The 21,233-nt window shown below is 38.8% G+C and overlaps 3 protein-coding genes across 4 annotated transcripts in view; 2 read left to right on the forward strand and 1 right to left on the reverse strand.

Moving 5' to 3' along the window:
- ank1b (ankyrin 1, erythrocytic b) overlaps positions 1-9,558 on the forward strand; it is a gene marked incomplete at its 5' end in the record, with an annotated part of 95,545 nt that extends 85,987 nt beyond the window's left edge. The window contains 5 exons of the mRNA XM_079834940.1: positions 1,709-2,366; positions 4,437-4,722; positions 4,830-4,910; positions 6,197-6,286; positions 6,468-9,558. Of these exons, the coding sequence (XP_079691066.1) occupies positions 1,709-2,366; positions 4,437-4,722; positions 4,830-4,910; positions 6,197-6,265 (1,094 nt within the window). The 3' untranslated portion in view covers positions 6,266-6,286; positions 6,468-9,558. The remainder of the gene's footprint in view (positions 1-1,708; positions 2,367-4,436; positions 4,723-4,829; positions 4,911-6,196; positions 6,287-6,467) is intronic.
- Positions 9,559-10,330: 772 nt separating this feature from the next.
- Positions 10,331-17,293, forward strand: eif4ebp1 (eukaryotic translation initiation factor 4E binding protein 1). 2 transcript variants are annotated; one of them, XM_079835414.1, is made up of 4 exons: positions 10,331-10,521; positions 10,620-10,804; positions 12,175-12,369; positions 16,566-17,293. In XM_079835414.1, exons 2-4 carry the CDS (start codon positions 10,681-10,683, stop codon positions 16,592-16,594), a joined length of 348 nt encoding a protein of 115 aa, XP_079691540.1. In that variant the 5' UTR covers positions 10,331-10,521; positions 10,620-10,680; the 3' UTR covers positions 16,595-17,293. The 2 variants fall into 2 exon arrangements, with proteins under 2 accessions (XP_079691540.1, XP_079691539.1); XM_079835413.1 differs by having other exon boundaries at positions 10,352-10,521; positions 16,563-17,293.
- Positions 17,294-17,604: 311 nt separating this feature from the next.
- ndr1 (nodal-related 1) lies at positions 17,605-19,668 on the reverse strand (the record flags this gene model as incomplete). Its single annotated transcript, XM_079835416.1, has 3 exons — positions 17,605-17,757; positions 17,859-18,610; positions 19,383-19,668. 3 exons carry the CDS (start codon positions 19,666-19,668, stop codon positions 17,605-17,607), a joined length of 1,191 nt encoding a protein of 396 aa, XP_079691542.1.
- Between the last annotated feature and the right edge of the window lie 1,565 nt (positions 19,669-21,233).

The raw sequence follows: 21,233 nt of genomic DNA on the forward strand, positions 1-21,233 counted from the left end.
ACATCATGCAAATGTTCAAATCATGCAGTTATATTTATTGCAATTCCATGTTCGTTTGAACAATACCAGGAATGTATATCCTACATTATGACCATACATACAAGAGAAAAAGCCATTGTTGCATACTCATTAAGCTGGTCATGTACACAATTTTCATACATATTTGAAAAAGAGAGATCTGAGTCAATTCTGAATCCAAGCGTATTAGTGTGTATGTGGGAGGCGTAAGGTATATTAAAGGAAAATTCTGGGTTTTCAACGTATTTATAGATTGATATATTTTAAATGTCCCTTATTGTTTGCAAATGTTTTGTTTCAGTATACTTATTTTATTTTATTTATTTTTGTAGCGTGTGAATAAAAAATTTAAGTCGGCATGAAATGAAAATTCAACCTATATATTTTGTAAATGAATGTTATTGATCCTAATGTTAAATGTTTGTCCATGTATTTTATTTTTTTAAATTTTGGGGGGGAATTTTGCCTTATTTAAATAGGACATTAGGAGGAAAGACAGAAAATCATGGGAGAGGAGAGAAGGGAATTGGATCAGGAAAGAAACTCGTGACAAAGACTATAGATATACCAAGACGGTTCACTCCTATTACAATATGGCGGAATACGTTCCGCCTTCTAAATAAAAGAGCCAATCTGCAATTGGTAAGGTCATTGCGTCACTGAAGCTGCTGTTAGATGCACCAGTTCCCATAGAACCTGTGACTAGCCTGAAAAGTATGCTTTTTTTAACGCTATTTGAGCATAAGAAACAACATTTATGGGACAGTTCATGTCAGATTTCAAATATGTTATTTCATTATTTAAGAGTTTGTCAAGCAGTTTTTGAGATTCAAATAGATAGGAATTGGTCTTGGATGCCCGAAATCGCTGCCCAGAGGCGTTGCAATATGTCCGTAGCACTTGCCCACACGGCTATGGCTTTGACTATTTTGACCTTGTAATGTTTAATCAACATGTCATAACTCAATCTTCCAGTGAAACCTTCTCCAATCATTTCATCAGCATAAGCCCCACACCTTTCTTACAATCTACTACAAGCTTGCATTTTAATTCCATCGACAACCGATGGCTTGACCCAAGATCCAGCGCTCTAAACCCTGCTTTTAACACTGGGATTAGCACCGCTTTTAACTTGTGGTTATTAAGCCATGCTCTGGAGCAGTATGAAATTGTAGATGGTTAGCAACATACACCCAATTGTGAGCCTCATATTCACCTGCGTTGGTCAATCACGGAAATAACACATTGTTTCAGCATTTGAGGGGTCAAAAAATGTCAAATAGTGACAGGAAACTAGAATGAAGATACCTTTATAGTCTGAAAAGTCCTTTCAGTAAAAACAGTATATAATATGAGGATGCACAATGCTAAAGCCTTTATTTAAAGTGTCATTTTTCAAATACCCCCAGGTTGAAAAAACCCAGAATATTCTTTTAAAGGTTACTTTTTGCAAGTGGATTGCTTGTTGTGAGTGAACAAGAATGACCTTTCTGTGGCCTTGTTATAATGCTAATGCCAAAATCACAACTCCTTGCGTTTAAGCACTTCCGGTCACGTATATTTACAGACTTTGAGTGCACCCCGAGCACTGTGTTCTGCATGACCTTTCTAAGAGGGTCAGGACTCCTCACGTACCCCCACTGTGTCTGTGTGGTGTTAGCGTTGCCTTTCTTGTCTGGCCATCTCTCAGGTTACGGGCTGGTGCAGGAGGAGCTGCTCTCCCCCGCTTCTATGCAGTACAGCCTTCCCTCCCCGCTCGGCGCTGAGCCCTACTGGCAGGAGGTGTCAAGCTTGGAGTGCGCGCCCATCGCCACCACCGAGGAGGACACCATGATGGAGATGTCGGACGTGCAAGTGTGGCCGGCGGGGGTCAGTCCGTCCCTGGTGACCGTCGAGGACTCGTCCCTGGATGGCAGCAGCCGCGCAGACGACTCGGAGGCCAACACGTTGAGCCTGCCCTGCAGTAGTTTGGGGAGGCCCAGCAGCGGAGCCAGCGGGGCCAGCGGCTCCATCATGGAGCTGGAAGAGGAAGAGGAGGAAGAGGAGCTCGAGGAAGACAACATACAGCACGAGCCAGTATCCGCAAGTGCGGAAAAGGCATGGGCTAGCGGTGCCGTCCCAAAGGCCAACTACAACGGGCAGGCAGGAGGTCAGAGGTCGGAGGGCAAGAGGACAGAGTTGACGGCGGCGGCGGGCAGCTGTGTGATGGGTGTAACTAGAGGAGGAGGAAAGGGTGGAAAAGGGGCAAGTTCAGAGGAAAAGTTTTCTGTTCTTACAGGGCAACAGCTCTACGCTCAGTTATGCGAGAGGACTGGACTGACCCGAGCACTAGAACACAACGGGGACAGGTACGGATTACTTTAGTATCCCACGTTACTCCACAAGCATTAAGGTCTGTTCACACCAAGAACAATATCTGTGTTAGCATCCATAAAAACTTTAAACTCGGGTGGATTCTGATTGGCTGTCAATGTTTTTACCTTTTATCAGCAGGGAAAAAATCGTTCTGAAAGTGATTCCAACAATATCGTTTCTCTGTGTCATTATCGTTATAGTTGTGATGTGGACTTCCTTATTCTCATAGAATTAGAATGATAACAGCCATGCATCTTAGAAAAAAATTCTGGTGATTTGTAAAGGCCTAAAAGTACCCAACTCGATGATGCTGAGTTTAGAAAATAATACAAATTTTCAATCACTTACAGTTTTTTTCACAAAATATGAATGAAGAATGCCGTCAAATGTCAAAAGTTTCTGTTTTTATGACAAAATCTAAATGTTTAATTTAACTTACAATTTTCAAAGGAGTGGACAAATATAATTTGAGGACAATTTTTTTTTCACTAAATTGTCTGTCGCTGTTTGGATGTAGTAAAGCACCCACAGATAAAACATAAAACCTCAGGGTCATGTTTTGCATTTTCTTCTATCACTGGCTATCATTTTAACCTTGAAATCACGATTAGGCATTAAATAATGTCATACGTGTGGAAATCGGCCTAAAATCGAACAAATAGAGAATCATGTCTTTTTGGTAGTTTTTTCTGTTGATTAAGGAATAATACAAGACTTCTTGGCCTTACAAAATGGTTGTTGAAAGCAAAAACGCCACGAAATGCACATATTTTGTGAGAAACTGTGCGGTGCTAGAGCAAAACAGGTGCTATTTTTGAGACCTGGGGCCCGTTCTTCGTACCTCGCTTAATACATCTAAGATGATTTGACAGATCCCAGATCTTTTAATCGTGATAACTGATCTCTGGCTAATTTGGTTCTTCAAACGAATTTGCGGATTGGATTAAAATATCTGGATTAAATGATCTACGATTACTGAGCGTTCTTTTTTTCCCTGAAGAGGGCAGATGAATCGATACTCGAAACCACAATCAGCAATGCAGCGATTGGCTGGCGTCAAGAAAGCAACGTAATGACATCATATAATTAAAAAGCCACCAGGCAAAAAACTTGACAAATAAAAAATAAAAACTTGACAAATTACACAAAAAAAAACCCACGAATTTCTTAACCTTTATCAGGAAACAGCCAAACGACCAAACCAACATAAGTTATAATAGATAAATTATAAATGTTTTTTTTTTTTACATGATTACCAATTATTTATATTCACGATTTTATACAGTATTTGTACACCCTTTACATTTTTATTTCAATGTTGTAATTTAATTTTTAATTAAATTTGAAGCAGATTTGTAACGTGACAGTATTTAAGTTTCTTATGGGTCAAGATCAAATTATCCTCTATTGCGCTGCATCAAGCCACTCCCATAATATCCGTAATCACTTAATGCACGGCTCAGAGTAACTGTACAACATGTGTGTAAACCAATAAAAACAAAATTATATAAAGTAATTATTCCATCACAAATAAATTGCTCAATCAAGTGGCTGTGTCTATAGTATTATACACAACATTATACATTCTCATATACATATACAATATAACATTTTTATATTATTATTTAAAATTATTATTATTGCCCCTGGTTCAGTAATGCACTCTTGTAATAAAGTAGCAGTGGCTGGGACAGATTTTAAGTATCACCTCAAGATGCAATCTAATCCTGTTTACATGAAATAAGCCTGCTCCCGAGCAGGTTTAAGCTTACGGACCTGTTACTATGACAGCAAGTCCAGGATGAGCTTCGAAGAACCAAACAATCCAAGATCATGCCAAATCGTCAACAATCAAATCCAGCTAACTGAGTTAGCGAGGTACGAAGAACGGGCCCCAGCACCCCAAAATTAGTAAGAAAGTAGTATTGGATTTCATCCAGCATATATAATGCAGGGCGGTGTTATTAAAATGTTAAAGTTATAGATATCATTATAGTTCTTGGTGTGAATGGCCCTTTTGACAGATAGCATTTACACCATCTTTGTCCGTCTCTCCTCCGCAGGCTCAGTGGCGGCGCCTTCCAGCCTTACTCGCAGGAGAAAGACTCCCTCCAAAGCTGGTCTCAACCCAAAGCCAGGCCGTCCATGGAGGCCATGATGTCATCGTCCCAGGACCACAATCAGTCCCGTGTAGCACAGGAGGCCCTTCTTACACCGGTATGTGATACAGGCCATTCGGAGGTCCTGCGGGGGCGTCTGCTGGGCACTCAGCCCTTTGATAAAGGGCTGGGCTTCTCCCATCAGGAGGGGGAATTACGTGCATGGGACCAGGACAGACGGAAGGCACAGGTGTGTCCCCTGAGCCTGTCCAGTCTGAGCAAAGAGCATGTTTTTGGGCACAGTCTTGACTTCTATTATTTAATAATGATAATTAAACTATTATTCCCTCTTTACAGAAGGATGATCCGATAGATCTCGCCAGTGATCATCTACATGAGGAGCAGTTCACTGATGAGCATGGGAATGTCGTGACCAAGGTGGGTACTCATTTTTCTTTCAGGTTTATAATAGTATTGAATAGTATTGATTCTTTTAAGATTATCATCATACATTTTGATGGGTTTTGATGTTTCTGTTTTCTAATATTTCATAAATATTACTTTAGTAATTAATAAATTATTGTTTTGGTCTTCAGTTATTCTATATACACTACCATTCAAAAGTTTGGGACAGTAATATTTTGTAATGTTTTTGAAATAAGTATCTAACCAGGGCTGCATTTATTTGATCAAAAATACAGTCAAATATAATATTATTAGTAATATTGTGGAATATTATTACCGTTTAAAATGACTGATTTTAAAATGTTATTTATTCCTGTGATGCCAAAGCTGAATTTTTAGCATCATTACCCCAGTCTCAAGAAATATTTCTTATTATTATCAATGTTGAAAACATTGATGTCATGCTGCTTAATATTTAAACAGGTACATTTTATCAGGATTCTTTGATGAATATAAAGTTTTAAAAACAGCATTTATTTGAAATATATATTTTTTCTAACATTATAAATGTCTTTACTTTCACTTTTAATATTTCAAACTGCCTATATATAGGATATATTGATATATATTTATTTACAACCAGTAAATTTTGATACCACCACACAATGTACATTTTAGGTTATTTGACAAGACATTTCTTACAGTATGCCTATATTTGTATTGGCTATTGGCTGCAGTGGTGGCGATTTTGAATCATATCAGTGACTCTTTTGAATCCATTCACCAAAAAGATTTGTTCAGAATCATTCAAAGTTTTGTTCAGTTGTCCCTTGTGAAGGTTACATTGTTACGCCAGTAGATGTCGTGTAGACAAGAAAATCTTAATAAAGGCTAAACATACACATAACTCATACTTAAGTAAAAGAGATACCTTACAGCGAAAATTACTCTTACAAGTTACCAATTCCAATAACACTTGGGTAAAAGTCTTCCGGTGTGTCCGAAATCGCGTACTGTCTGAGTAGGTACTACATTTGAATTTGAACTTACTTTGCGGCCGTTAAAAAAGTATGTTATATATAGTATGAATGTGTGTAGTATGAGTGTAATCCAGACATACTACATCCACCATGTTGTCGTTATCACATGACCTACCAGCGTTAGTTGCGTCGCTTCACCTCCATTCATAAATCCCCTCAAATCCTAAGAGACATGCCAGGGGGAAAACAAGAAACAGTTGATTGTGGGGATATCTCAGTTCATTAAGTTTGTTCAGACTCGATTTGGTCACTTTTTGTGTCTCTCCTCCTTTTTTCCAGTTGGGTGTGGATGTGAAGAGGGATGTCCAGACTGTGAAGCGCTCCAGTCTGCGGAGACTAAAGCATTGAAATAAACACAATGTCCTGAAGGTACGGGACAGGAAAAATGATTGGTGCATTACATAAGGAACAACTTTAATCCCATGGGGCGAGCTAGCTTTGCTAAACTTGAATGATACAGCCATCAGTTTTATGTTTTAGCTAGAGTGACTTTACTTCAGACAATGTCTCTTTGAAGGAGCTATTTGTTCATGAAGGATTGCTCTTCCAGGGTCGAACATCCACTGCCAAACCATCCTTCACTTACGCACGACTGGGAGACAGAACGATACATGAAGCGATGGGGGGAAAAAAAATCAAAACACGCAGCGAAAGAGCAACACATCTCACCCAAATCCTACAGTCAAGCAACCACGGAGGGTCACTGGAAAACAAGGACGAGGAGTTCTCTACCTGTAGTTTTGTAACATTTTTAACAGAAGAAGATAAAAACATACGACTAGCATAGGGCATGAACTTTTTATACAAAACGTGAAGAAAACCACCAAAAAAAGCAACAAAAGTGCTTCCTGTCAACTGTAAACGCATGACTGACTGCTGGTGCATGACCTATGAGCTGTCATTATCTAAAAAACTGAAGGGGTACAAGGTAAAGGGCCGTTCCAGGACTGGCAGTGGGAAGGGGGAAACCTTTGGACCTTTGAGCTTGAAAATGAGAGACTCTTGAAACAAGGGGTCTTGGGAACACAACAGCCCAAAAAAAAAAAAAAAGCAACAGTTCTTTATTTTGTCAAACAGATTGTCATTACACAGCAGCATAGTGGATGCTAAGCCCGTCACGTCATTTCCCACAGGCCCTTTATCCTGTTATTCAATGTGATATATGCACTCTAATGCTATGTGAATGTGCGTCGGTGTGTGTGCGTGTGTGTCGGTATCTAACGCATGTGTACTCGCTTCTGGCTTGGTACTGAGCTTTTTTTTTTTGGGATCGGTCAGAGCTGATTTGGTGTTTGCCATGGGAATGACAACAAGCCACTGTGCTCTCCTGTTCGTGAGCGTCCGCGTGCGTTTATTTCCACTTTGTTAAGCGTATCCGTGTTCCTTTGAACTGTCAGCCACCTTTTGCTTTTATATATCTTGTTTTGAATTTAAAGGTCCCCTCCTTTCAAATCCGAACCGATTCGTTTGTTGGAGGTTGCGTAGCTTCGTACGTACAACACCCAAATGGCAACCTACGGAGGGCACGTGCTTTCTCTGTCTGACAGTTCGCAACCTTGACCTCCGGCCTATCGACCATCCATTCACCCTCATTTGTAGCTCAGCTGCTCAACTAAAACCGTCATGTCGGACCATTTCCACAGACTAATGTAGCATTGCATGCAGGCTAACACCGCTTTTCATGCTGTTCTCTTGGGCCTGCACTCGGCCCGGACATTTTTATTGATTTTATATTATTAATCAAGCCGTGCTGGTGAAAAAAAAACAACAAAAAAAACACGATTGTAGCTGTGACGTGTGGGGCTTGGGGACTATCTCTGAGTAACTGCCTTTGTAATGTTTGGGATTTCAGATGGTGTTATGTGGCAAGGAAGCGTTTTAAACTTTGATGCTCTTCGATTATTCTTTTTGTTTGTATTTTGTTTTTCATTTAGATGTACAGTTAAAAATAGACCGATAAATATACAGACAGCACTGTGAAAGTCCACCTTAAAATTGACCCCTGAACTGTGAACTCACAACTGTCTGTCTCACTTTTTGGCTTCCGATGTCTCACTTTTACCTGTAACAACACGTATACCAACAAGGTTTTATGGTAACTATGGGAAGCTTAAAGTACTTTTATGGCAACTTCATGTTACCGATTCCCTATTAACGTCATTCGCATGTGTTTTTTCACCGTTATTCTTTTTAATTTTACTACGAAAGAGCCCAAACATACACAAAAACTCTTGAAGTATAGTCTACCAAAGCAATAATATCAAACGTGCTGCAACAGTTGGAATACTGCGTTGTTGTGCGTGCGTGCGTGCGTGTGTGTGTGTGTTTTTCGGTCTACGAGCGCTTGTGTGTTCAGTGTATACTGTATTAACCCGACATTTTAGTAGCATTTGTAAGACGTATACGATTCAAGAGATATAACAGCATGCATGAGTATCTCACACCGTATGCAATTACGTGATCTACATGCCAACTCGAGTTCACTGAACGGTAGCTGTGTTTCACTTTAATGGGCAAGGTTTCTTTGAACGATAATGAAATCAGGTATGGTGCTCAGCATTTAATCACAGCACAGTAGCTTACATAGTCACGAGCACACCGTGATATACTGACTCATGTAGTTTTAATTCGATGGATGTCAATGAATGAGTGACTGACTGACTGAATGAATGAGTGAATGAATGAACTTATCCTCCAAACTAAGACAAATATTTATGGAATGCATGGACAATTGGACGAATGACAATGATTGTACTTTCATATTTAAGAAAAGTGTTTAATCAGATCCTAGTGTTTTTGTTTAGTCAATGACATTAGTGTGCTTTGTGAGACTGCACACGTCCCTTCTCACCAACGCATTAAAACACTTATGAGTTCTGCCTCACTGTATATTGTTTTCTACAGTTCACTCAGGTTTGTGTTGACAGATGATTTCTCTTCCATGATTCTAGTTAATACATACTTAACGGTAAATCCTATGTCCACTCAAAGGAGTATAAGGATTGTCGTGGGTGTTGGGAAGTGCGTAATGGAAGTGATGAAGGACATGTTCAATATCTTATCGCTGCTGTAATTGTTGATCGAGACAAAATTCCTGAAAACAAAGGGGGGAAAGGATGTTTTATTTATTTATTTTTGTTTTGAGGAACAAACGATTTGACATTGCAATCATTATGTATTAAAAAAAAAGAATTTATGTACAATGTTTAACTGTTGCAAAAATCTAGACTTCACCTATACTCCTTTAGAATGGATTAATGACAATATAAACGCAATATCATATTACTCTGTACTAAGGAATGCAACTGCGCACATGCACAGAAAAAGATGTTTTTAATAAAGAATATATGTATAAATATATGACAAACTATATTTAATTAGAATGCTATGCACCCTTATTAGAGTTGTTATGGCTGTACTTTAAGTCAATTAGTTAGAATCCAGTAATACGAACATGCCCATGTCATGGGGAATGTAGAGGCTTTGTTGCTATTTGAACATGTTTTCATTTCCTTTTTTTAATTATTATTGTAACGGAGAGAGGAAATACGAACATTGATTATGTATACAAGCCTTTTATTCAGAATCATTCTGAAATTAAGAAATGTATAGACCATTTATCCTGCACACCAGCTCAGATCATTTACAAAAAATTAATAAAGAAAGATGTGACATATTGTGACACTGTGTGCGTGTGTAAGAGAATGTGCCGAATATTTTTGATAAGTATTTATAGTCTAGTTTTAGCTTCAAAGGATGAATGAATGATTTTAAGCTCCATCTATTGAATTGTCACCACAGTCACACAGTAAAATCTTATTGTTGACAAACTGGTCATATTTTGCATAGCATAGCTACATGTACCCGTATCTGCGAATCAAATGTAAGACCTGTACAAATAAAACTATACAATGAACGGGGTAGGACAATGTCTATTACACCCAAACCATAAAATTACTTTAATAACTAATATTTAAACAAATTTATTCAAATAACAAGTTCTGACAAAAACAAAACGTTTTAAACTGCTAAACCTCACATTTCTGCCTTTAAAACATTTTTAATATTAGAATGTTTCTGTTTTTCCCAAATGTAAGACTTCTTGAAAGGATAATTAAGACTTTTCTCAAACCATTTAAGATATTTAAGACTTTTTATGGCCTTAAATTTGACATAAAATTCACAAAACATTCTAACATTTCAGACCAAAACATTTCAGTGATCATCTCCGATTGATTTCAGAGGAAATGTAGCGATTTAAACAACAACAACAACGAATGGCAAGTAGTTTTTTGAATCAGTGTAACGGAAACAACGCCTGTAAACATCGGAAGAACTACATTTCCCATCGCTTTCTTGCAGTACTAACGCATACCAGTGGGGCGCTGTTGCATCAATTCTCCGTTTTAAATAGCCCTTTCCTGCTCATGTTTTGTTGAGTGCGTGGTGTGTACATGAGGGAGTGAGAGAGAAAACGTGGTCGCGGAGAAGCCTAGCATTTAGCTAGTTTGCGAGTGTGAGTGTGTGAATGAAGTGTCATACTGGCTCAAATATTTAGTAGTATTTATTTTTGTATGTATTCAAGTTTGCCACAAACGGACAAGGTAAATCATTAGAGAAAGTAACTTGATATTGAACTGCTGCTAACATACACATTTTCCCATTGAAATGTGTTCTAAATTGTTTTATTCTCTGGCTTAAGGTGCATAGACACTATTTGATAAAGGCAGCTGGCTGAGTTTGTGCTTGCAATAGTGTTGAAAATGTCCAAGACCACCAGTCAGGCAATCCCGACCACCAGAAGAGTCACAATCAACGATGCGGCCCATATGCCTCATGATTACTCTACAACGCCCGGAGGGACCCTCTTTAGCACGACTCCTGGAGGTAAATGTCACAAACTTGTGGACGAATAGTTTGGAAGCGTTTACAACTGTCGCAGTGCAGGCATTGTTTTTGTTTTGACCGCGACATAGCGATACATCCCAGAGCTCGTGCACCGCTCGCATTGTCTTTGTGCTTGACAGGCTGCGGTGCGCGTGCTCATAACGCTTCAGCCCGTTTGTCTTGTTTTGTTTGTCTTTTAACTGTACCACATTGTTTTGCGGACACGACTGCATTTTTCAAAACAATGTTCTGCAGGACATGGCAATTGCAGAAATGTCGTTATAAAAGGGTTCAAATATAGCATTATGACCGAAGAAACAGGGGTTGTTTAATTAAAATAACTAAACATTCTAAATTGTCGAAAGGCCTGCGATTAGAGAACCTCCCAGTTTGAAATTTGTAAAAGAATATCACCTCATGGCCTTGAACGACCTTCAAGTAAATTTTGGATATGCTGGCATGGTGTTTTAGGCTCTTGGACAATTGTGGAAAAACTGAACATTTAAATGCATATTCTATCATGTCTGTTATATATATGTTTAGTGATTGTAGTCTATTGCGTTCAGTGGATGATTTTTTTTTTTAGATAACAGAGATTGTAAACAGTCCACAAAGGAGGATGTGACAGGAGGCATGTGACTTTGTTGGTTTACCAATGTACACAGCACTTCTGCTTTTCTAGCTCATAAGCAGGGCCACATGGAATCTGTGGATTATTTTTGTGTTTTCTGCACTGAATTTTTGGAAAAATCAGCAGAATTATGCGGACTGGTGACTTTTTTTTCTCTTTGTCATGTGACTTTTTATTGGTTAAATTGTGCCATGTTTATCAGTTGTTTCCATTGGTGTACAAGCCTGATAAACCTATGTTTACAGGTGTTTCTGGCTGCTGCTATAATGCACGCATTAGCTTTCCCTCACTGAGTGAATGTAGTTCAAGGATGTTTGTGTGTGTGAAGGTTCGCAGTAGGTTCAACAGGGCTGATATGAGGAGAGCTGATAGTGTGTTCTCACCGCTCCATTTCAGCCTGTTGGCTTGTGCTCTTCTCTTAACACTGTGTTCTGATAAGGACACAGTGCTAAAAAATAGTTTGTCAAACGTTGACGCTTTCCGAAGCTCAACCTTTAATGAGGCAACTGTTGAATGTTGTAAAATGCACTGTCATAGGGACATGTTTAGACATGCTGGGATTGAATGCAGTTTACAACACTAACATGGCAGATGGCACAGCCCAAACGCACCTGCCGTGCCTCCATGTTTTCACAGGCTTGTCAGTCAACTCTACTCTTGCACTCTGATATAGGAACATTGTTTCCTTAACATAGCATAATCTCAGCTGTATTTGATTTGGTTTCTAAACTATATATAGGCACTCGGATCATCTATGACCGAAAGTTTCTGCTGGAGTGTCGCAGCTCCCCGTTGGCCCGCACACCGCCCTGCTGCCTCCCTGACATTCCAGGGGTGACCAGTCCTCCTTCAGTCACCAGGAATAACGACAAGGTCCGCCCCCAACAGACTGTCAATAATAACAGCATCAACCCCCCAGCGGACAAGAGCGCAGGTAAAAGCAACTTTAAGTTTTTAACCCTGTAAATACTGACATATTAAATAATATCCAGGAAGATAAAAAAAAAATATTGGAAATGGAGCATTTTATTGAATATTTAGACAACAAAAAAATTTGCATTTTGATACATCAGGCTTTTATGGTTTGTATAGTGTGATTGTAGGAAAATATGGAGCTCATAAAAACCCCACCTCAGTTTCATTCGGAGGCCCAAACTCAAGCAACTTGCATTCTTGTGCAGTTGCTAATTTGTATGCTCAAAAAGATGAAATTATTATAGCATGTAATGTAAATCAATGAGAACTTTATAACAGTATAGCAGCCTGCTTACATAAAGTGCATATAAATGCCCCAATAATCTCCCAATAATGTTTTTGAACGTTTTTCTAATGCCAAGCTATACGGTAGAGCTTAGATCGGGTTCAAAATCAAGCCCAACCCTACCCGAGCCGTGCGCGTTGACCGAGCCTGGCCCGGCCTGACACATTTAACTGTAATTATGAGCTCAAGCCCGATTTAAAGAATTAGTTCACTTTTAAAGAAACTCTTGCTGATAATTTACTCACCCCTATGTCTTCCAAGATGTCCATCTCTTTCTTTCTTCAGTCAAAAAGAAATTAAGGTTTTTGATGAAAACATTCCAGGATTGTTCTCCATATAATGGACTTCAATGGGCTCCAAACGGTTCAAGGTCCAAATGACAGTTTCAGTACAGCTTTAAATGATACCAGACGATGAATAAGGGTCTTATCTAGCGAAACGATCGGTCATTTAAAAAATAAATAAAAAAGTTTAAGTTTTAACCAGGGTCTGAAATTAACTTTTTGGCTCACCTGCCACGGGGACTGGTAGATGAAAAAAATCCACCAGCCAAGCATATTTTTTACCGGGCAAAATAATAAACAGCCTTTTTTTTGTCACATATACATTAATTTCAGTACATTTAATTGAGATAATAAGGTATTATGTTGAATACAAACATAAAAAATTGTCCAGAGCAAAATTTGAAATGTATAATAAAAAAAATCTATCTATTGATCAAGTGTCATCGTTTTATTTCCGATGACATGAGTTGTTTCTGTTTTTATCTTTAGCATACTGGCGACACCCCGAACAACTCATCACGACAGCGTCAGAATCATATTGTAGCCAGCCTCTTGAAACTCCATTATCTCCATACCTCACAAAACTTTCTTTTTTTATTTAACTCATCCCCCTTTTCGTCTGTGAGTTTTCGTTTCAAAGGTTGGCTCACTCCCGGTAAATGTCGCCACATATCAGCTAATATGCAGCAGATAGCTGCAGACCGCAAGTTAGCTGCAGTACTAGTTAGCAACAGACCGTCTCTAGTGCTTCAAGTCTCGCGGCACTGTTTACCTTCCGGCCCCCAAGACAGTGTCGCGAGACTTGGAGCGTAGAGACGTTCTGTGGCTAGCTCACCTCGTCCCCAGATTAGTTACTGGCAAACACATTATATTGCATTACTATTTTGGTATGAAAATCACCCGCCAGTGTGGCGGCTAACCTTTTGAATTTAGTCGCCAAACGGAAAATCTACCCGCATTTGGCGCTTGGCGGGTGTTAATTTCGGTCCCTGAGCCCAACCAAACCGCACTCTGGCCCACCGCTTCCAAGCGGGCCAGGGCCGGCTAAACGAACCGAGCCAGGGCACAGAACGGAGCGCTCACACTAGTCAAACGAACCAGGCTTTGGTTAAAAGGTAAACCAACGATGTCGGACAATTTTGAACTTCGAGGAGATGAGATGGAGTTTTTCCCCCTGCCCTACCTTTTTGAAGCGGAATACACAAAGGACGAAATTAGGCAGATGTTTGAGACCGCTGCGGTGACTCAGCGCAGTAAACGGCGTTTGACTTAGTATGTACATGTTCAACTTGTAAACACTGACTCGGTACGTAATTGCATATTACGTGACGTCACAAACGCGTATCACAGAACAGAGCAAGGCGAGCATTTGTGCTTATAAAACTTCAACTTTTTTATTAATTAAAAAAAAATGACAGATCGTTTCGCTAGATAAGACCCTTAGTCATCGTTTGGTATCGTTTAAAGCCCTTTGAAGCTGCACTGAAACTGTCATTTGGACCTTGAACCGTTTAGAGCCCATTGAAGTCCATTATATGGAGAAAAACCCTGGAATGTGTTCATCAAAAACCTTAACTTCTTTTTGACTGAAGAAAGAAAGACATGGACATCTTGGAGGACATGGGGGTGAGTAAATTATCAAATTATCAGCGATCACTTTCATTGCACATGAACTAGAGCGTATCTCATAAATAAACCCAAACTCAGCAGGCTACTTGCCTCACAGACATGAGAAATGTGTATAGAAAGCTTGAAATGTCCACGAAACAATTCAAAAACAAAACAAATGGGCTAGTTTAGCAATGCGCACTTGTTCACGAGAGCAGCTCATGACTGGCGGTTCTGTTCAGAATGCTGTGCTTTATCACTGCATGTGCTGTGAGTTTAACGTGCATTTTTAGACTAATCCTGACTTGTGCAACTTTGTACACCTTTGATTCTTAGTTGTAGTATTAGTTCTTACTTTGCTAAAAATATATATATATTATTTCTGATTATGGCATAGCTTTCTGTCCACCCAATTAGGCTAATACAGTAATGATTAAAAAAATCACACATGCTTGATCAAGGGCCCGGCCCGAGGATAGTGCCGGGAAATATCGGCCCGACCCAGGCTCGGGCAGAGAATCTAAACTCTACTATACGGTGATGATAGAGAAATTGTTCAGTTAATCGTTCCTCAAAAGCCTGATGCATGCCGGCACCGATAGCCTCATGGGCAGCATGCCAACATACAGCACTGTTGCGCTTCGGGGGACCTAAGTTTGAGTCCTGGCTTGTGGACCTTGTGAACCTCTTTCTCCCACCTCACTTCCTGTCCACTCTGCACTGTCCGGCTACAAAAAAGGCAAAAGTCGTATCTTACTTGCATTTTAACATGATTTTTCTTTTAAAAAAAAAATAATTAAGTATGGATAATTAAGTAAACCCATGTTGCTTTATTCGTAGTTGCTGTAAGTGTTCATTTTAAAATACTGTTAACAAAATAGGTTTTTGCATTTACTTAATAAAAATCATTAAAGATTTTACAGCAAAAAGATGTGTACCACAGCCTGAAGGTGCAGATTTTAAACAATTATACTAAGGCCCTGTTCATACAAACACAAGTGTTATCGCAGCTTTTTCTATGCGGTTTGACCATTTGTCCACACGCAAACGTAGTGTCCGGACACTGAAACCGAACTTTTTTGAAAACTCCTGCCAGGGTGAAGATTTTTAGAAACTCCGGTTGCAGTGGTGTCGTGTGGACAGTGAAACCGGAGATTTTGGCTTGTTACATCAACCAGAACCGGCAATAACCTTTTTTTCCAGCCTTCTGATTGGCCAACATGGCTTTACAGTTACGGTTATATAGACCCTTTTCAGGGTTTTTTTAGCGGAAGTCATCATAGTTGGGTTAAATATTATAGCTGTGAATGAGAGAATACATAAAAAAAAAAGTTGTGCGCCCATTTGCTCAAATAGCAAAAGAAAAACGCCACAATAGTGGTTTCACAACTTTCAAATAGAGGGAAAAAATGGAGTGAGATTTGATACCGGCAGTCAAAAGAGAGAAATATGTAAATTTTTACCATCACTCCCATAGACGCTTTATTAGAAACACCCTCACAGCAGCGGTAACTTGTAATTTGATGCAAAAGTAATAAGATGCAAAGTATTAGTGTTCTAATACAAAAAACATTGCAGGATTTACGATATTGATGACTGTTAAATTGTCATCACAGTCTGTGAAAAGGGTCTATTGCTCTATTGCCACCTGTTGGTTTGGCAGGCTTTTGACAGCGATTCATAGCGTGTTTTTGCATTTTCATGTGGACAATATATATATATATATATAAATTTTTTTTTTTTTTTTTTTTTTTTTTACATTTATAAAAGAAAAAACATGTATGTGTGGATGAGGCCTAAAAGTTATTTTGCTTTGAAAAAAAGTTTAATCTATCAGATGACAGAAGGCATGTAGTAGATTCTGTACAGCAGGGTTTGACTTGGACTTGTAAAATTGTGTATCAAATATGATACAGTTGGCTTTATAGGGTTCCATATGTTCAGTATATATTAATTGTATTCTGTATTTTCAAGCAGAGGATGCCCAGTTTGAAATGGACATCTAACTAAAATAGAGGACCTGCCACACGAAGGAGGCGACAACTTTAATGAATATTACTGTGATGACAACTGTTCCCTGAGAGGATAAATGCACAGAAGACTTCTGCTTCCATGTCATCTGTCTTTTTTTTCTTCTTTCATTTATCTACTGTTCAAATGATATTTTCCTTTCCTGTACTGATGCTGTCGCTCAAGATGCGCACAAAGCCATTATTTTAGATTCTCAACATCAGCTAACACTGTTGTGCCTGAAAGAGCAACTATCTCAGATGTCAGATACATCCGCCTAAGACATGGGGGATCTAACGGGCCACCATGTGACATTATTTGTTTGATACAGATTTGTGTAGTTTTGCAGAATGGTCAGTAGGGAGAGCAACGGTTCTCTTCTTGGTGGTTTTCTCAACAAGAGTCATGTGGAGGAAATCCAGATGCCAACTCCTATAAATTTAGCATACCATGATACCTGAATTTGACCACTTTCCATCTGGCATTGATACGTTTTGTAATGGTAAAATCTAATTTTTTTTTTATCCTGAAGAGTAATATCACCTAAAGTGTCATTCAACAGAATGTAAAAGGCCTTTTTCTTGTTTTTTTTCTTGTTTTTTTTTTTGCTGTGAAGCTCTCTTAACTGCCCTGATATTCCTGAAGAGACATTTAAGCCTTTAAAAAAAAATCAATAAACACCAGAGTATTGACAAGTGCTTTGCTTATTCATTTGCTGCTGATGGTTTTTAAACTCAAAAGACACAAAATACATAACCATTATGAAAACATTTTATTACATTTGGTCATTTACATATCCTACTATTTACAAATTTGGTAAACACGCAAAGCTTTCAAAAATAGCATCAAGTAATCCAGGTGCCTCTGCAGGATACCTCAATTATTACAAGTGAAAATACTGTACAAATGTAAACAATTTATATTCATTCGTGCTTAAATATGTTTTTCTGGGTATGGGGAGCATATCCAAAGTGCAAAGTGTTGAGTTAATTTGGGGTTTGGAGACTCAGTGGCAGCCACATTCTCCTACAACCATCCCTTCATGGTGTCTCATGACCATCTTGCCGTTCTCATAATAGAGCATGGAGAGATGAGCCAGATGGGTGGGTACGCAGGACAAGCATGGGGCGCGGTCTGGGTGGTGCAGCTTCAAAAGACTCTGCGAATGACAAGATGACAAACATAAGGGTCAGTCTAGCAAACAGAAAATGTCTTAAAGTAATGATCACAACTACATCAAAGGTTTAAAAAGTGTATTACCTGCATGTAGGCATGGTTGGTTGGAGTAAAGGTCTCATCAACAGGTGTAGGGCAGCTACCTTCACATCGATAGGCATTGTAGCGCTTCGGATAAACGATCCAGTCGCTCCAGCCAATCTGATCGAAGTCCACCCACATATCTACCTTCCTGCAGAGCGATTTCTTCTCCCCTTCTTCTTGTGAAACACCTGTAATCACGCTAGCTGCTGCGTCTCGCACTCTGTTGTCCGTCCTGTGGTTCCTCTTGTGACGCCGAGGCACAGGTTCACTTCCACCACCGGCCCGCTCCAGAGCGACATACTTCGAGTGCTCGGCAGTCTGGATGAGGGTGGATGTCTTTGCCCGGTTCTGCTTGGAGTAAACCACCATCATGACCCTGTTGGCTGTAGTGTGCTGGACATTCTCATGCCCCTCTTTCTCAGCACCTGAAGACATCTGGATGGGTTCCTCTGAGGAAACGCTCTCACCCTGGTGCAACCAGTGCTTGAGCAGCGCTGTGATATTGAAGATCCTCCAGGAGGAATGGGAGGTTGGGTCACTTGGGTTGGCTTTCACACTGCCCAGGTGAAGCCGTACTTCGTCACAGGGGCTTTGGTCGCACTCTTGTTTGGATGAGTGAAATATGTCCACCGCAATCTCAGAGGTGAATTCTGGAAGGCGAATGCGAAGTTCAGACCGCTGGACGTCGTCGCTTGCTGATATGGAGGACATGTCAAATGTCACGGCTAAATTGTCACCAACCTTATGGCAACCTGAAAAATATTTAGACAAGAAATTAGTTCTGGTCAAGGGGACAGACAGTTAAAGAAAGTCTAGAAAGGATAAGTGTGGTGCTTAATTATCTTAAAGGATGTTTTTCACACATGGGTATATTCGGGACAAGCAATTAATAAAGGAGAATGTTCTTATTGTTGAGATGTGTATTGCTGCCAAAGCCACTTTGAAACAGACGTCTTGCAGCTAATACACACGCTAATAAGCATAATACGTGACTTGGCTAATAGCTTAGAACCAGCTAAACTACTACCTATCAAATTATTTTCCTCGGGGGTCTTGTATCAACCTGAAGAGATTTGTTTTGCGATAATGAACGGCGGCTAACTTAACATATTGCCACTTATCACACGGCTACAAACGAAATAAATGTGCATGAAGTATTGTCTTAAACTTTTTAATCATTTCATTATTTTACTCGTGGAGATGGAACACCGAAGCACTTCTTATTTTACAGAAAATACTTTTAATTCAATATAATATATAGTCTATATTATAGGCCTAGACTATCATCTGAAAAGTCTAAAAATTAGAAACATATATATTTAAAACGTTATAATGTTAATGTGTAGGCTAATGTAGGCTAATTTGCCTGACACGCGAAAGGTCCTCAACTCATTTCGTTGCATTGTAGCCTACTTGTACATGTGTAATGACAATAAACTTGAATCGAATCTAATCTATTGTAGGCTATAGCCTAAATATGTAAAAATTAATTTAAAGATAAAATGATAAAATAATTATACTCACTTTTGGCGACGAGGCTCAAGACTGAGTCGGATTCGTAAAGAGTTGGATTTTCATGGCTGATATGTTTGGCGTCTCCGGTCAGAAAGGTCCGGTAGAGGTGCATCATGTAGAGCGGATATCTGTTGGTGTGTCGGCTATGCCCCGCCTGACCTCCGCCGCTCTTGCCAGGTGCTCGCATCCTATTCCTCAACGCCTCGTGAAATCCAGGAAACGACGCCGTGGAGTTCACCAGACTGACCCACAGCGCGAGAACTGCGCTCAGGACCCAGCAGATAAACCGCCTCATGTCAATTGTCAAATCTAGGTTATAATCCACCACGCAGAGAGAGGAGGAATAGCCCACAGTCTCTGAGGTCCTTCTCCTACACCGTCCACTGGAAAGTGAATTTCATGAGAGCTGCTCGGCCATCTAAATTCACTTATAGAAACTTGAAGTCTTTTGATGGTCTGTGAGGTCTTTAAGGTCTTTGAAGTGTCCTTGTGATCCATAAAGGGATACATGTCCCTGGGTCGTCGTGTATCGAAACTAGCGGTCTTTTGTGCGTCACAAGGTGTGAAATCATTAATTCTTCTCCTCGAGCACTGTGTATTGAAGGTCCTTTTGAAAGTGTACTTAAACAATAATATTAGTGGACTACATTTGTTCATCAATGGCCCTTTGATTAAAAGGAGAAAAACACCCCGACTGCTAGATTATTTCTTAGTTTGAATGAAAATAGAGGAAGTAATGCTGTTTCTATGTCTTTTCATTCTATCAGAAGAACATAAATAGTAAGGTCATTGGAAATTTCCACATTATTGTAACAGCAACATTTTGACATGTTACAGCACCATTTGGCCGCTTGACTTTAGCATGTTATGATGACATAGTATTCTTAAATATGTTTGTTACCGACTCCAGGTTAGCAAGGTGACCACCTAAATTTAAAATATTTCATTATTTATATTATTTTATTTACCGGTCTATGTTATCAATTAAATAGCCTACAATATAATAGGCTAATCTTTATATATATATATATATATATATATATATATATATATATATATATATATATATATATATATATATATATATATATATATATATATATATACAAACATAAGAACATTGCCAAGAAAGAATATAGAAACAAACACACACAATTAAAATACATACAAGGAAAAAATAAAATAAAAATTCTAATCAGATCAAAAGTTGCTAGGACACAGATGTATTAATACAATAACATACAAACAATAATAAGGAAAGCTTTAAATACATAGATTTTCTTTAAATATTTCTTCATAGTATTTAAGAAATCTTAGGGTTTTCTTATTCTTTATGTAATAAAGAGATTTAAGAAGTGAGTTAAATTCAATTTCAAAGTGGGTGTCGGATGGAATACAGTTTGCAAATTTTTGCTTATGAATGAAGAATTTTCCATATAAAATAAAAAAATGAACAACATACTCCAGGGGTCTATTTTTTATATTGTTATTATAACAAATAATGTCTTTTAAACTGAAAGAATGTGTAACATTGGTAGAATCATATATGTGAGGTCAAACCAAAATAGTTTGGAAATGTGGCAACCAAAAAACAAGTGTTCAAATGTCTCCTCTGCTTGTTTGCAAAAAGATCATGAGCTGTCAATGTCCAAATATTTAGAAATGTTAGAGTTGACAGGGTAGATTTAATGTCAAATTTTGAAATGTATTTCTTTTGCTTTATTGGAAATACAACATTTCCCAGGTAAAAGCCAGACCCTTTTCCTGTCAATATATTCTACCAGGGACCTCCAATAGAACTTTCCTTTTTGGTGAAGTTTTCTTTTTAAATTGAAATATTTTCCGTACATGTCTTTTGGT

Source organism: Gobio gobio (assembly GCF_949357685.1).
Source record: "Gobio gobio genome assembly, chromosome: 14".
NCBI lineage: Eukaryota > Metazoa > Chordata > Actinopteri > Cypriniformes > Gobionidae > Gobio > Gobio gobio.